At 46.1% G+C, this 17,197-nt stretch overlaps 1 protein-coding gene across 2 annotated transcripts; it reads left to right on the top strand.

The window, feature by feature from the left end:
* The first annotated feature begins 220 nt into the window (after nucleotides 1-220).
* On the top strand, nucleotides 221-16,503 carry LOC106602229 (fatty-acid amide hydrolase 2-A). 2 transcript variants are annotated; one of them, XM_014194742.2, is made up of 11 exons: nucleotides 221-514; nucleotides 1,605-1,687; nucleotides 1,876-2,012; nucleotides 2,603-2,812; nucleotides 3,031-3,150; nucleotides 9,785-9,920; nucleotides 10,017-10,134; nucleotides 14,394-14,513; nucleotides 14,617-14,728; nucleotides 14,977-15,165; nucleotides 15,367-16,503. In XM_014194742.2, the coding sequence occupies exons 1-11, from the start codon at nucleotides 323-325 to the stop codon at nucleotides 15,591-15,593; spliced, it is 1,644 nt and encodes a 547-aa protein (XP_014050217.1). In that variant the 5' UTR covers nucleotides 221-322; the 3' UTR covers nucleotides 15,594-16,503. The 2 variants fall into 2 exon arrangements, with proteins under 2 accessions (XP_014050217.1, XP_014050218.2); XM_014194743.2 differs by lacking the exons at nucleotides 9,785-9,920; nucleotides 10,017-10,134; nucleotides 14,394-14,513; ... (1 more) ...; nucleotides 14,977-15,165; nucleotides 15,367-16,503 and adding an exon at nucleotides 9,052-9,743.
* Nucleotides 16,504-17,197: the final 694 nt, after the last annotated feature.

Genomic DNA, 17,197 nt, shown 5'->3' with positions numbered 1-17,197 from the left:
ACTGCAGTTGAACTGCAGTTATACTGCACTCTAATTGCAGTTACACAGCAAAATTACTGCAGTAAAAAAAAAAGTGTTTTATGCATACTGTAGTTATACTGCACTCTGACTGCATTCTTTCTTCCGTAGAGGTGATATAACATATCTGATTGTACGGGGTCACCTACGGAAATTCCAGCTAACTTTCATACAAGAAACAGGCAGAGGTTAATTTTATTATAGCACCCCCGTTGCATTCTGGGAGAGTGGATAGAGACTGAGCAGTGGATCTTTTTTTAGTGAATCTCATGTCGAAATAGCTCGTCTTCCGCTATCGGTAGTAATGGCGCTGACACGGTTCGAACGGTTCCTGGCCTCGATGCTGCGGGGAGCGGTCGGGATGCTGTTTGCCGTCTTCCAGCTGCTCGCTCCGCGGCGGGGAGCCGACAGGTCGGTGAGGAGGCTCCCACCAATCACCAACCCACTGTTGAGGGTCCCGGCGATGCAGCTCGCCCGCATGATTCGACGGAGAGAGGCAGGTGAACTTTATTAAAGTGTTGTTAGATCGTTAAATGCGACCCGGTAGATCGTGACATAACGTGTATTCATATAGATATGGCCGGGATAAATTAAGAACTGCCAGTTGCTTGTTTTATTATGCATCGCAGCTCAGAATGTTTAGGGAAGAGAAAGATGCTGCAAAGTGACTCGGTGGCACTGACGAATGCTGGGATATGTAGGCTGGTAGTAACTCACGACAGTAGTTTACTGACATAGTAGTTTAATGTACTTAGTACCTAATAGTACTTGTATTACTCTGGGCCTACTTGAATAAAGTAGCCTATTGAATTAGCATTTCATATAAAATACATTCAAGTTGGTTGTGTTTTCAAACACATCCTGTCACATCCCAGAGGATATACTGTAGTTTGGTTCCCTATTCCATACAGGGCTCTGTTCAAAAGCAGTACACTACATAATAAGGTACCAGTTGGGACACAGGTTTGTGTGGATTTTGATGGTTGAGCCGGGCTCCCTGTTGAGAGGGATTTACTTCTAGAACGTAAACAATAGTGGCAGGGGGCCACATAGGGCCACCGGAGGGGACTTTACTTCACCTGCACAAAGGTCACTGTAGTCAGAGGAGGCTACATCCCAAATGGCAACCAGTGACCTATATAGTGCACTACTTTTGACCAAGGCCCATAGGGTTCTGGTTGAAAGTAGTACACTACAAAGGGAATATTCTGCCATTTTGGGATAGAGACAGAAACAATAGGAACTCTTTCCCCTACTCCTGTTCTCTCTCTGCTATGTAACGTAACAGTGTTTTGAACATCTGGAAAATATCACTATACATCCTGCCAATTGTACTCTCAGAAAAGCTTTTTACAGTGTTTACAGGGTACAAGAATAGACATATTCATCCTAAATATTCACGGTTGTGCTTCTCAGTTCTTTTTTTGGATTGATCATGTTTGTATCCCAAATGGCGTCCTATTCCCTATGTAATGCACTACTTCTGGTCAAAGGTAGTGCACTAACAGGGAATAGGGTGGCATTTGGGGCATAGAGCATATCTTGATGAATCAGACTAATTTATATAATTGCCCCTGTTCTCTCAGGTAACCAGTGTGGAGGTGGTACAGACCTACATAGACCGCATCCAAGAGATTAACCCTCTCATCAATGCCATGGTCAAAGACAGGTGAGAGAGAGTGTGTGTGTGTGTGTGGGAGATAGAGAGAGGACACCTACTTTCACTGTGCATTTCAAGTCAAGCCACACTCCCTTCATCTCTTACCTCCTATTCTCTGTCCGTCCCTCCTACCACCCCTCTCTCTCTCTCTCTCTCCCCCCCTATCCCCCTCTCCTCCCTCCACCCATCTCTCTCAGATTTTCATTGGCCCTGCAGGAGGCAGCCCAGGTGGATAAGCTGATAGAGGAGGAGACAGGAGGAGAGGATGTTCTGGAGGACAGGCTTCCTCTACTGGGTGTCCCTTTCACTGTGAAAGAGGCCTTCTCTCTCCAGGGTAGGCTGCTAATGCTACTCCTTCTAATTATGGTTAGAATAGAGTCACTTTATTTCTATATACCCTGGTACTCTGGTAAATAGGGTCACTGCCCTGACCTGCAGCAGTACTGCTATCAGTTGTATTTCAATATTTGATATAACGTTTGGTGCTAAAGTATGGAGTCTTGCATCCAGGGTAGGCTACTAATGCTACTTATAGTGAGGATAATATGATCAACATGGCCAATACCCTGACCTGTAGTTGTGTCTGTGCTGCAATCAGTGTTCTTTCCCCACTGGTTGTCCTTGATGCAAAGTTTGTTGCAAAAGTCTATCTGTGTCTGTGCCATTCCCTCACTCTCAAGGTCTAAACCTGCTGAAATTGGAAACCTACTGAACTACTACAGTTGAAATAGAAGCCTTGTTTGTTCCAATGCCTTGTTCACTGTCCACATTTACCCTCTCTCTCTCTCTCTCTCTCTCTCTCTCTCTCTTTCCCTTTCTCTCTCTCTTTCCCTTTCTCTCTCTCTTTCTCTCTCTCTTTCCCTTTCTCTTTCTCTCTCTCTCTTTCTCTCTCTCTTTCTTTCTCTCTCTTTCTTTTCTCCCCAGGTATGCCTAACTCCACAGGGCTGGTGTCACGGCGGGGGGTGATTTCAGCAACGGACGCGCCCCCGGTGGCTCTGCTGAAGAGGGCAGGGGCCATTCCTCTGGGGGTGACTAACTGTAGTGAGCTCTGCATGTGGCTTGAGTCCCATAACCGCCTGTATGGAATCACCAACAACCCATACGACCTGGAGAGAATACCAGGAGGAAGCTCCGGTTAGTTACACCGCTGTCATTGTCGAATGGAATAGAATGTATGGAATCCAATGAAATGGAAAGGCAACAGAATGTTTGGAATACGGTGGAACAGAGTAGGAGTAGATAATAGAATGATACCTTTACTGTCAACCTTCACTATATTGTTGTATGTCAGTGTGACTCCAAGTGTTACTACCATCTAGTATGACCTTTATCTCTCTGTTTGTCTCTCTCAGGAGGGGAGGGCAGTATTTTGGGGGGCGGTGGTTCAGTGATAGGGGTTGGCTCAGATGTTGGGGGCAGTATTCGCATCCCAGCATTCTTCAACGGCATCTTCGGCCACAAGCCAACATCAGGTGAGGGCGTCCAGTCTGACACCTGTGTGTGAGTGTTGTGTGCGTTGTGTGCATGGAGGTTTGTATCTATCCCACGTTGTAGAGAGACACATCCTGTGTGTGTGTGTGTGTGTGTGTGTGTGTGTGTGTTGTGTGTATGGAGGTTTGTATCTATCCCGCGTTGTAGAGAGACACATCCTGTGTGTGTGTGAAACGCTCACACCAATCTGCTGTCTCTGTAGGATGTAACGGGGCCAGTTCCTTCTAATCATGCGTGTGGTTGTGTTTAATTGCAGGTGTGTGTGTATTTTAATATTTGGTATTTTATTAGTATCCCCATTAGCTGTTGCAAAAGCAGCAGCTACTCTTCCTGGGGTCCACACAAAACAGAAAACATAATACAGAATGACATAATACAGAACATCATTAGACAGGAACAGCTCAAGGACAGAACTACATACATTTAAAAAGGGCACACAGCCTACATATCAATACATATCAATACAAACACAAAAACTATCTAGGTCAAATAGGGGAGAGGCATTGTGCCGTGAGGTGTTGCTTTATCTGTTTTTTTAAACCAGGTTTGCTGTTCATTTGAGCAACAGAGTTCCATTGAATAATGGCTCTATGTAATACTGTAGACTTTTTTGAATTTGTTGTGGATTTGGGGACTGTGAAAAGACCCCTGGTGGCATTTTTTTTAATATATATATATTTTCTCACCATTATTTAACCTGGTAGGCTAGTTGAGAACAAGTTCTCATTTGCAACTGCTACCTGGCCAAGATAAAGCATAGCAATTCGACACATCAACAACACAGAGTTAAACATGGAATAAACAAAACATACAGTCAATAATACAGTAGAAAAAAAGAAAACAAAATTCTATATACAGTGAGTGCAAATGAGGTAAGATAAGGGAGTTAAGGCAATAAATAGGCCATGGTGGCGAAGTAATTACAATATAGCAATTAAACACTGGAACGGTAGATGTGCAGAAGATGAATGTGCAAGTGGAGATACTGGGGTGTAAAGGAGCAAGATAAATGAATACAGTATGGGGATGAGGTAGATAGATGGGCCGTTTACAGACGGGCTATGTACAGGTGCAGTGATCTGTGAGCTGCTCTGACAGCTGGTGCTTAAAGCTAGTGAGGGAGATATGAGTCTCCAGCTTCAGGGATTTTTGCAGTTCGTACCAGTCATTGGCAGAAGAGAACTGGAAGGAAAGTTGACGAAAGGAGGAATTGGCTTTGGGGGTGACCAGTGAGACATACCTGCTGGAGCGCGTGCTACGAGTGGGTGCTGCTATGGTGACCAGTGAGCTGAGATAAGGCGGGGCTTTACCTAGCAGAGACTTGTAGATAACCTGTAGCAAGTGGGTTTGGCGACGAGTATGAAGCGAGGGCCAACCAACGAGAGCGTACAGGTCGCAGTGGTGGGTAGTGTATGGGGCTTTGGTGACAAAACAGATGGCACTGTGATAGACTGCATCCAATTTGTTGAGAAGAGTGTTGGAGGCTATTTTATAGATGACATTGTCGAGGATCGGTAGGGTAGGATGGTTAGTTTTACGAGGGTATGTTTGGCAGCATGAGTGAAGGATGCTTTGTTGCGATATAGGAAGCTGATTCTAGATTTAATTTTGGATTGGAGATGCTTAATGTGAGTCTGGAAGGAGAGTTTACAATCTAACCAGACCCCTAGGTATTTTTAGTTGTCCAGAGCCGTCCAGAGTAGTGATGCTGGACTGGCGGGCAGGTGCGGGCAGTGATCGGTTGAATAGCATGCATTTAGTTTTACTTGCGTTTAAGAGCAGTTGGAGGCCACGGAAGGAGAGTTGTATGGCATTGAAGCTCGTCTGGAGGTTAGTTAACACAGTGTCCAAAGAGGGGCCAGAAGTATACAGAATGGTGTCATCTGCGTAGAGGTGGATCAGAGAATCACCAGCAGCAAGAGTGACATCATTGATGTATACAGAGAAGAGAGTCGGCCTGAGAATTGAACCCTGTGGCACCCCCATAGAGACTGCCAGAGGTCCGGACAACAGGCCCTCTGATTTGACACACTGAACTCTGTCAGAGAAGTAGTTGGTGAACCAGGCGAGGCAATTATTTGAGAAACCAAGACTGTCGAGTCTGCCAATAAGAATGTGGTGATTGACAGAGTCGAAAGCCATGGCCAGGTCGATGAATACGGCTGCACAGTAATGTCTCTTATCGATGGCGGTTATGATATCGTTTAGGACCTTGTGCGTGGCTGAGGTGCACCCGTGACCAGCTCGGAAACCAGATTGCATAGCGGAGAAGGTACGTTGGGATTCGAAATGGTCGGTAATCATGTTTGTTAACTTGGCTTTCGAAGACCTTTCAAAGACAGGGTAGGATAGATATAGGTCTTTAGCAGTTTGGGTCTAGAGTGTCACCCCCTTTGAAGAGGGGGAATGAGCGCGGCAGCTTTCCAATCTTTGGGAATCTCAGACGATACGAAAGAGAGGTTGAACAGGCTAGAAATAGGGGTTGCAACAATTTCGGCAGATAATTTTAGAAAGAGAGGGTCCAGATTGTCTAGCCCGGCTGATTTGTTGGGGTCCAGATTTTGCAGCTCTTTCAGAACATCAGCTATCTGGATTTGGGTGACGGGGAAATGGTGGGGGCTTGGGCGGGTTGCTGTGGAGGGTGCCGGGCAGTTGACTGGGGTAGGGGTAGCCAGGTGGAAAGCATGGCCAGCCGTAGAAAAATGCTTATTGAAGTTCTCAATTATAGTGGATTTATCGGTGGTGACAGTGTTTCCTAGCCTCAGAGCAGTGGGCAGCTGGGAGGAGGTGCTCTTATTCTCCATGGACTTTAGTGTCCCAGAATTTTTTGAGTTTGTACTACAGGATGCACATTTTTGTTTGAAAAAGCTAGCCTTAGCTTTCCTAACTGCCTGTGTGTATTTGTTCCTAACTTCCCTGAAAAGTTGCATATCACGGGGGCTATTCGATGCTAATGCAGAACGCCACAGGGTGTTTTTGTGCTGGTCAAGGGCAGTCAGGTCTGGAGTGAACCAAGGACTATATCTATTCCTAGTTCTACATTTTTTGAACTGAGCATGCTTATTTAAGATGGTGAGGAAGACACTTTTAAAGAACAACCAGGCATCCTCTACTGACGGGATGAGGTCAATGTCATTCCAGGATACCCCCGCCAGGTCTATTAGAAAGGCCTGCTCGCAGAAGTGTTTTAGGGAGCGTTTGACAGTGATGAGGGGTGGTCGTTTGATCGCAGACCCATTATTAGTGGCATGACTGGTGGGGTAAGTGTGTGTGTCTGAGCTGTGTGTACAGTGCATTTGGAAAGTATTCAGACCCCTTCCTTTTTTCCACATGTTGTTACGTTACAGCCATGTTCTAAAATGTATTAAATATTTTTTCCCCTCATCAATCTACACACAACACCCCATAATGTTGAAGTGACCACAGGTTTTTAGAAATGTTTGCAAATGTATACTAAAAACTACATAAGTATTTACACTCTTTGCTATGAGACTTAAAATGGAGCTCAGGTGCATCCTGTTTCCATTGATCATCCTTGAGATGTTTCTACTTTCTTGATTCGAGTCCACCTGTGGTAAATTAAATTGATTGAGCATGATTTGTAAAGGCACACATCTGTCTATATAAGGTCAGACAGTTGACAGTGCATGTCAGAGCAAAAACCAAGCCATGAAGTGGAAGGAATTGTCCATAGAGCTCCGAGACAGGATTGTGTCCAGGCACAGATCTGGGGAAAGGTACCAACATTTTCAGCATTGAAGATCCCCAAAACACAGTGGCCTCCATCATTCTTAAATGGAAGATGTTTGGCACCACCAAGACTCATCCTAGAGCTGGCCGCCCGGCAAAACTGAGCAATTGGGGGAGAAAAGCCTTTGTCAGGGATGTTTCCAAGAACACAATGGTCACTCTTACAGAACTCCAGAGTTCCTCTGTGGAGATGCGAGAACATTCTAGAAGGACAACCATCTATGCAGCACTCCACCATTCAGGCCTTTATGGTAGAGTGGTCAAACGGAAGCCACTCCTCAGTAAAAGGCACATGACAGCCCAATTGGAGTTTGCTAAAAGGCACCTAAAGGACTATCAGACCATGAGAAACAAAATTCTCTGGTCTGATGAAACCAAGATTGAACTGTTTGGCCTGAATGCCAAGAGTCATATCTGGAGGAATCTGGCACCATCCCTACAGTGAAGCATGGTTATGACAGCATAATGCTGTGGGGATGTTTTTCAGTGGCAGGGACTGGGAGACTAGTCAGGATCGAGGGAAAGATAAACAGAGCAAAGTGCAGAGAGATCAAAACCTGCTCCAGAGTGCTCAGGACCTCAAACGGGGGCCAAGGTTCACCTTCCAACAGGACAACGACCCTAAGCACACAGCCAAGACAATGCAAGAGTGGCTATGGGACAAGTCACTGAATTACATTTTTACATTTACGTCATTTAGTAGACGCTCTTATCCAGAGCGACTTACAGATTGGTGCATTCACCTTATGATATCCAGTGGAACAACCACTTTACAATAGTACATCTATATCTTTTTCTTTTTTGGGGGGGGGGGGTTAGAAGGATTACTTTATCCTATCCCAGGTATTCCTTAAAGAGGTGGGGTTTCAGGTGTCTACGGAAGGTGGTGATTGACTCCGCTGTCCTGGCGTCATGAGGGAGCTTGTTCCACCATTGGGGTGCCAGAGCAGCGAACAGTTTTGACTGGGCTGAGCGGGAACTGTGCTTCCGCAGAGGTAGGGGGGCCAGCAGGCCAGAGGTGGATGAACGCAGTGCCCTTGTTTGGGTGTAGGACCTGATCAGAGCCTGAATGTCCTTGAGTGGCCCAGCAAGAGCCCGGACTTGAACCCTATCGAACATCTCTGGAGAGACCTGAAAATAGCTATGCAGTGATGCTCCCCATCCAACCTGAAAGAGCTTGAGAGGATCTGCAGAAAAAAATGGGAGAAACTCCCCAAATACAGGTGTGCCAAGCTTCTAGCGTCATACCCAAGAAGACTCAAGGCTGTAATTGCTGCCAAAGGTGCCTCAACAGAGTATTGAGTAAATGGTCTGAATACTTATGTAATTCAGATATTTGTATTTTTTTATTTTTTTATACATTAGCGAACATGTCTAAAAACCTGTTTTTGCTTTGTCATTATGGGGTATTGTGTGTAGATTGTTGAGGGGAAACCAACTACTTAATCTGGTTTAGAATAAGGCTCTAACGTGACAAAATGTAGGAAAGGTTAAGGGGTCTGAATACTTTCCGAATGCACTGAATGTTGACTATGTAAACAATTTGGGATTTTCAACACAATGCTTCTTATAAAAAAGAAGAAGTGATGCAGTCAGTCTCTCCTCAACTGTTAGCCAAGAGAGACTGGCATGCATAGTATTTACATCAGCCCTCTGATTACAATGAGCTTCAGCTTAACTAGGTCTTTCTTTGCAACACTTGACCACATAATTGGACAATAATCAAGATCAGACAAAACTAGAGCCTGCAGGATCTTCTTTGTGTAGTGTGGTGTCAAAAAAGCAGAGCATCTCTTTATTACAGACAGACCTCTCCCCATCTTTACAACCATTGAATCTGTATGTTTTGACCATGACAGTTTACAATCTAAGGTAACACCAAGTAATTTAGTCTCCTCAACTTGTTCAACAGCCACACCATTCATTACCAGATTCAGCTGAGGTCTACAACTTAGGGAGTGATTGGTACTAAATACAATGCTCTTAGCTTTAGAGATGTTCTGGACCCGTTTATTACTGGCCACCCGTTCCAAAGCTGACTGCAACTCTTTGATAAGGGTTTCAGTGACTTCATTATCTGTGGTTGCTGATGTGTATATGGTTTAATCACTTCTCCTCTCTCTACAGTGTAGGTGTAGTATCTAACGTGGGTCAGTTCTCCTCTCTCTACAGTGTAGGTGTAGTATCTAACGTGGGTCAGTTCTCCTCTCTCTACAGTGTAGGTGTAGTATCTAACGTGGGTCAGTTCTCCTCTCTCTACAGTGTAGGTGTAGTATCTAACGTGGGTCAGTTCTCCTATCTCTACAGTGTAGGTGTAGTATCTAACGTGGGTCAGTTCTCCTCTCTCTACAGTGTAGGTGTAGTATCTAACGTGGGTCAGTTCTCCTCTCACTACAGTGTAGGTGTAGTATCTAACGTGGGTCAGTTCTCCTCTCACTACAGTGTAGGTGTAGTATCTAACGTGGGTCAGTTCTCCTCTCACTACAGTGTAGGTGTAGTATCTAACGTGGGTCAGTTCTCCTCTCACTACAGTGTAGGTGTAGTATCTAACGTGGGTCAGTTCTCCTCTCACTACAGTGTAGGTGTAGTATCTAACGTGGGTCAGTTCTCCTCTCTCTACAGTGTAGGTGTAGTATCTAACGTGGGTCAGTTCTCCTCTCTCTACAGTGTAGGTGTAGTATCTAACGTGGGTCAGTTCTCTCTCTCTCTACAGTATAGGTGGAGTATCTAACGTGGGTCAGTTCTCCTATCTCTCTCTTTTCTCTCTGTAGGTGTAGTATCTAACGTGGGTCAGTTCTCCTCTCTCTTTTTCTCTCTGTAGGTGTAGTATCTAACGTGGGTCAGTTCTCCTCTCTCTTTCGATAGGTGTAGTATCTAACGGGGGTCAGTTCCCCCCGCCCTCGGGGCAGCAGCCTGGTTTCCTGTGTACAGGCCCAATGTGTCGCTACGCCCAGGACCTGCTGCCCATGCTCAGAGTTATGGGAGGAGCCAACGCTGACAGGTACAGAGGGACAACAACAACATGCACAGATACACAATGACTACACGTTAATAACACCCAGATATGACCATGTCTTCTCTCCCTCCCCCTCTGCAGGTTGTCTCTGTCATCTGAGGTGGATCTGAAGAGACTACGGTTCTTCTCTGTTCCTCACGATGGAGGCTCTCCTCTGGTGTCTCCTGTCGACCAGCAGCTAGTCCTGGCTCAGAGGAGGGTGAGAGAGAGGGGGGAGGGAGACAGGAGAGTTCCTCTGGTGTCTCCTGTCGACCAGCAGCTAGTCCAGGCTCAGAGGAGGGTGAGAGAGGGAGGAGGAGAGGGGTGGGAGACAGGAGAGTTCCTCTGGTGTCTCCTGTCGACCAGCAGCTAGTTCTGGCTCAGAGGAGGGTGAGAGAGGGAGGGGGAGGAGGGGAGGGAGACAGGAGAGTTCCCCAGGTGTCTCCTGTCGACCAGCAGCTAGTCCAGGCTCAGAGGAGGGTGAGAGAGAGAGGGGGAGGAGGGGAGGGAGGGAAAGAGGAGAGTTCCCCTGGTGTCTCCTGTCGACCAGCAGCTAGTCCAGGCTCAGAGGAAGGTGAGAGAGAGAGGGGGAGGAGGGGAGGGAAACAGGAGAGTTCCCCTGGTGTCTCCTGTCGACCACCAGCTAGTCCAGGCTCAGAGGAAGGTGAGAGAGAGAGGGGGAGGAGGGGAGGGAAACAGGAGAGTTCCTCTGGTGTCTCCTGTCGACCAGCAGCTAGTCCAGGCTCAGAGGAGGGTGAGGGAGAGAGAGGGGGGTGAGTTGGAGAAAGAAAGGGGGGAGATTTTTTATTTGTTTTTCACCATTATTTAACCAGGTAGGCAAGTTGAGAACAAGTTCTCATTTACAATTGCGACCTGGCCAAGATAAAGCAAAGCAGTTTGACAACGTACAACAACACAGAGTTACACATGGAGTAAAACAAATATACAGTCAATAATACAGTAGAAAAATAAGTCTATGTACAATGTGAGCAAATGAGGTGAGATAAGGGAGGTAAAGGCAAAAAAAAGTCCATGGTGGCAAAGTAAATAAAATATAGCAAGTAAAACACTGGAATGGTAGATTTGTAGTAGAAGAAAGTGCAAAGTAGCAATAGAGATAATGGGGTGCGAAGGAGCAAAATAAAATAAATAAATACAGTAGGGGAAGGGGTAGTTGTTTGGGCTAAATTATAGATGGGTTATGTACAGGTGCAGTGATCTGTGAGCTGCTCTGACAGCTGGTGCTTAAAGCTAGTGAGGGAGATAAGTGTTTCCAGTTTCAGAGATTTTTGTAGTTCGTTCCGGTCATTGGCAGCAGAGAACTGGAAAGAGAGACGGCCAAAGGAGGAATTGGCTTTGGGGGTGACCAGAGAGATATACCTGCTGGAGCGCGTGCTACAGGTGGGTGCTGCTATGGTGACCAGTGAGCGGAGATAAGGGGGGACTTTACCTAGCAGGGTGTTGTAGATGACCTGGAGCCAGTGGGTTTGGCGACGAGTATGAAGCGAAGGCCAGCCAACGAGAGCGTACAGGTCGCAGTGGTGGGTAGTATATGGGGCTTTGGTGACAAAACGGATGGCACTGTGATAGACTGCATCCAGTTTGTTGAGTAGGGTATTGGAGGCTATTTTGTAAATGACACCGCCAAAGTCGAGGATCGGTAGGATAGTCAGTTTTACAAGGGTATGTTTGGCAGCATGAGTGAAGGATGCTTTGTTGCGAAATAGGAAGCCAATTCTTGATTTAACTTTGGATTGGAGATGTTTGATGTGAGTCTGGAAGGAGAGTTTACAGTGTAACCAGACACCTAGGTATTTGTAGTTGTCCACATATTCTAAGTCAGAACCGTCCAGAGTAGTGATGCAGGACAGGCGGGTAGGTGCAGGCAGCGATCGGTTGAAGAGCATGCATTTAGTTTTACTTGTATTTAGGAGAAGTTGGAGGCCACGGAAAGAGAGTTGTATGGCATTGAAGCTCGTCTGGAGGGTTGTTAACACAGTGTCCAAAGAAGGGCCAGAAGTATACAGAATGGTGTCGTCTGCGTAGAGGTGGATCAGAGACTCACCAGCAGCAAAAGCGACATCATTGATGTATACAGAGAAAAGAGTTGGCCCAAGAATCGAACCCTGTGGCACCCCCATAGAGACTGCCAGAGGTCCGGACAACAGGCCCTCCGATTTGACACACTGAACTCTATCAGAGAAGTAGTTGGTGAACCAGGTGATGCAATCATTAGAGAAACCAAGGCTATTGAGCCTGCCGATGAGGATGTGGTGATTGACAGAGTCGAAAGCTTTGGCCAGGTCAATGAAAACGGCAGGACAGTATTGTTTCTTATCGATGGCGGTTACGATATCGTTTAGGACATTGAGCGTGGCTGAGGTGCACCCGTGACCAGCTCTGAAACCAGATTGCATAGGGGAGAAGGTGTGGTGGGATTCGAAATGGTCGGTAATCTGTTTGTTGACTTGGCTTTCGAAGACCTTAGAAAGGCAGGGTAGGATGGATATAGGTCTATAGCAATTTGGGTCAAGAGTGTCCCCTCCTTTGAAGAGGGGGATGACAGCAACTGCTTTCCAATCTATGGGAATCTCAGACGACACGAAAGAGAGGTTGAACAGGCTAGTAATAGGGGTTGCAATAATTTCAGCAGATAATTTTAGAAAGAAAGGGTCCAGATTGTCTAGCCCGGCTGATTTGTAGGGGTCCAGATTTTGCAGCTATTTCAGAACATCAGCTGAATGGATTTGGGAGAAGGAGAAATGGGGAAGGCTTGGGTGAGTAGCTGTGGGGGGTGCAGTGCTGTTGACTGCAGTAGGGGTAGCCAGGTGGAAAGCATGGCCAGCCGTAGAAAAATGCTTATTGAAATTCTCAATTATAGTGGGTTTATCGGTGGTGACAGTGTTTCCTATCCTCAGTGCAGTTGGGAGGAGGTGTTCTTATTCTCCATGGACTTTACAATGTCCCAGAACTTTTTTGAATTTGTGTTGCAGGAAGCACATTTCTGCTTGAAAAAGCTAGCCTTAGCTTTTCTAACTGCCTGTGTATATTGGTCTCTAACTTCCCTGAAAAGTTGCATATCACGGGGGCTGTTTGATGTTAATGCAGAACGCCATAGGATGTTTTTGTGTTGGTTAAGGGCAGTCAGGTCTGGGGAGAACCAAGGGCTATACCTGTTCCTGGTTCTAAATTTCTTGAATGGGGCATGCTTATATAAGATGGTGAGGAAGGCATTTAAAAAAAATAACCAGGCATCCTCTACTGACGAGATGAGGTCAATATCCTTCCAGGATACCAGGGCCAGGTCGATTAGAAAGGCTTGCTCGCTGAAATGTTTCCGGGAGCGTTTGACAGTGATGAGTGGAGGTCGTTTGACCGTAGACCCATTACGGATGCAGGCAATGATCGCTGAGATCTTGGTTGAAAACAGCAGAGGTGTATTTAGAGGGCAAATTGGTTAGGATGATATCTATGAGGGTGCCAGTGTTTACGGCTTTGGTGTAGTACCTGGTGGGTTCATTAATAATTTGTGTGAGATTGAGGGCGTCAAGCTTGGATTGTAGGATGGCTGGGGTGTTAAGCATGTCCCAGTTTAGGTCACCTAGTAGCACGAGCTCTGAAGATAGATGGGGGGCAATCAGTTCACATATGGTGTCCAGAGCACAGCTGGGGGCAGAGGGTAGTCTATAGCAGGCGGCAACGGTGAGAGACTTGTTTTTAGAGAGATGGATTTTTAAAAGTAGAAGTTCAAATTGTTTGGGTACAGACCTGGATAGTAGGACAGAACTCTGCAGGCTATCTCTGCAGTAGATTGCAACACCGCCCCCTTTGGCCGTTCTATCTTGTCTGAAAACGTTGTAATGAGGGATGAAGATTTCAGAGTTTTTGGTGGACATCCTAAGCCAGGATTCAGACACGGCTAGGACATCCGGGTTGGCAGAGTGTGCTAAAGCAGTGAATAAAACAAACTTAGGGAGGAGGCTTCTAATGTTAACATGCATGAAACCAAGGCTATTACGGTTACAGAAGTCATCAAAAGAGAGCGCCTGGGGAGTAGGAGTGGAGCTAGGCACTGCAGGGCCTGGATTCACCTCTACATCACCAGAGGAACAGAGAAGTATAAGGATAAGGGTACAGCTAAAAGCTATAAGAATTGGTCGTCTGTGACGTCCGGAATAGAGAGAAAAAGGAGCAGGGTTCTGGGGGCGATAAAATAGCTTCATGGTATAATACAGACAAAGGTATGGTAGGATGTGAGTACAGTGGAGGTAAACCTAGGCATTTAGTGATGATGAGAGAGATATTGTCTCTAGAAACATTGAAACCATAAACCAGATAGATAGAGGGAGGTAGAGAGAGAGGAGATAAGAGACGAGGGAAAGGGTTGAATCAGGAGAGACAGAGGAAGATTAGAAGATGGAAATAAAGAGAGGGAGGGAGAGAACATTAGAGAATTCAGTGTCACCATGTCTTCCCCAGGTGGTAGAGCGTCTAGAGGCAGACCTGGGGGTCAAAGTTCAGCAGCTGAAGATTCCTCAGCTCAAATACTCCTTCCAGATCTGGAGTGCGATGATGGGAGCCCCGGGGAAGGATGGAAAGGTGTGTATCTATTTGTGTGTGTTTTGGCTTGTCTCTGAGTGCATGGTGAGTGCTTGAATGTATAGTATTGCCTTAATGGTCTATATGCCTGTTCGTCCAACAGAAGCCCACATCGTTTGCAGAGCTGATGTCTGACCATGGGAAGAAGGTGTGGCCTCTTTGGGAGATGGCTAAGTGGACTGTGGGACTCTCCAAGCACACTGTGGCTGCTATAGGTATGTGATGGTGTGTAATGGTTATGTGATGGTGTGTAATGGTTATGTGATGGTTTAAGGACATGTAGTAGGCCTCCCCTACTTCTCTGTTCCTCCCTCCTTTTCTCTCTCTCCCTGTCCCCCTCTCCCTTGTCAACTATGTCATGTTGTCTGTAACTGGGGATAATGTTATATTGTCTTTCATTTAACTCGGTGCTCTTGAATGTGGGGCACATTGCTGTAAATGACATAACCAGAACTCCCCTCAGGTCTGGTCCTGGTAGAGATGTTCCAGAGGGCCCAGCCCACCCAGTTCATCCTGCAGCAGAAGGAATCTCTCCAGAAGGACCTGGAGGAACTGTTGGGGACAGACGGGGTGCTGCTCTACCCCTCTCACCCCCACCTCGCCCCCAAACACCACCATCCCCTCTTCACCCCCTTCAACTTCTCCTACACTGGTCAGTGGTGCTTTAGCTAGCATGGTGTCAGTGGTGGAAGGTGGGTAGTAGTTTTCAGAGCCTCGGATGAGCTTTACCTGGTCAGGAAAATATCTAACCCTAAATGATGACAGCCCTTGCCTGAAGTACAGTTCCTAAACTTTTTTTGGTGTCAACATTTTAATCAGCTCTGACACTGTACCCCTCTCTCATCCCTCACAGGTATCTTTAACATTCTGGGTCTTCCGGTGACCCAGTGTCCGTTGGGGCTGAGCGCGGAGGGTTTACCCTTGGGACTGCAGCTGGTAGTGGGGAAGCAGCAGGACCGTCTCTCTCTGGCCACCGCTGTGTTCCTGGAGAAGACCTTCGGAGGTTGGAGAGACCCGGGGAGCATCGCCACTGCCACCACTCGGCTAGATACCTCGCGCGGGATGTCAACAACCACATAGTGAATATACAGAGATGTTTATTCTGAGATTAATGAAAGTCCTAGAAGACAAAGGAATGTATGCTCAGACACAGAAAGGCAGACGCACTCACACTGTCTCTTTGCACATGCCGTCCTGTCAGTCGTCCAGCCTTCTCATAAGTTCTTTAAGAACAGACTATCGCTAGGTTACTGAGTCACTCGTCCACTACACTATGTCTGTTGTGTCTTCGTCACAAAGTGCCCTATGCTTGTCCAAAGAGCCTTTATGTGTCCAGTCGTTGTGTGTACCTGGCTTGTGTCCCAAATGACTCCCTATATAGTGCCCTACATTTGACCAGAGCCCTATTCCCTTCATAGTGCTCTATATTTGACCAGAGCCCTATTCCCTACATAGTGCCCTACATTTGACCAGAGCCCTATTCCCTACATAGTGGACTACTTCTGACCAGAGCCCTATTCCCTTCATAGTGCACTACTTACATATTGCACTACTATGGGTCCTGGTCAAAAGTAGTGCACTATGTTGGGAATAGGGTGCCATTTGGGATGCAGATTGTGACTGTCCGACAGCTATATGTTGCGTCAGGTTTTTTTTTGTGTGTAATGTCCAATAAGGTTTTCTCTCTGTACACTGTATTTGTCCACAACTAAAGAGACGTTGGAACCTTATTGGAGAGAGAATGTATTATGACAGTGTAATGTGTTATGGTGTAATCCATGTTAAAATGACGGGCATTGATGGGTGATATGACTGGCACTTTTTCAACAAGTTAAAAGGTTAACGTGATCTACTGTATAAAGACATGTGCATATTATGATCATTTGAAAGGATGTCTTTGTGATAATGTTTGATATTAAATGTTAATGGTTACTGTCCTACTACAATTATGCCAGAACAAATATTATAATAAACTGCACATTATACCGAGGACAACATTGTATTTCCTAAGTGTCTTTTTGACATTTTCTCCGTGAAACTGACCACTATATTTCCCCCTAGGAGCAATGGTACACTACAGACTGGTTTCCCGGACACAGATTAAGCAATTGAGCATGCTTGTAAATCCAAGAGTGGCCTTAATCTGTATCCGGGAAACCGACCCACAATCTCAGAAATGTAGGCTAATCTTTTCTGCTGACAATGTCTTCTTCAATTTGACCACCAGGGGGTGTATATGCTCCAATTACATTTTATCAATAGCGTAGAATGTCCGGTTGTCATTGCAAAGGTTGTGTGCTGTTCAGATCTATGAATGAAAGAGAAATGGAGAACCTGAGCTAGTCGATTCAGTTTTTGTTTGTATTCTCAATCAAATGTATTTATAAAGCCCTTTTTACATCAGCCGATGTCACAAAATGCTATACAGAAACCCAGCCTAAAACCCCAAACGGAAAGCAATGCAGATGCAGAAGCACGGTGGCTAGGGAAAACGTTGGTTCCTGTGACTGAATCATCACAGATTGGAGTGTTGCGCTTCAGAATGAAATCACGCAATGATGTCCTCATTCACCACGCACACACCAGTCCCATAATAAGAATCTGTCATCACTCAGGGCCGTGGAATTATGCCGCCTTCAAAACAACTGGGAACTCGGAATTCTCAGACTTCCGACCTCAGTGCG

Source organism: Salmo salar, chromosome ssa04 (assembly GCF_905237065.1).
Source record: "Salmo salar chromosome ssa04, Ssal_v3.1, whole genome shotgun sequence".
Lineage (NCBI taxonomy): Eukaryota > Metazoa > Chordata > Actinopteri > Salmoniformes > Salmonidae > Salmo > Salmo salar.
Note: the sequence above shows the minus strand (reverse complement) of the source record. Positions and strands in the feature narration are given on the sequence as shown.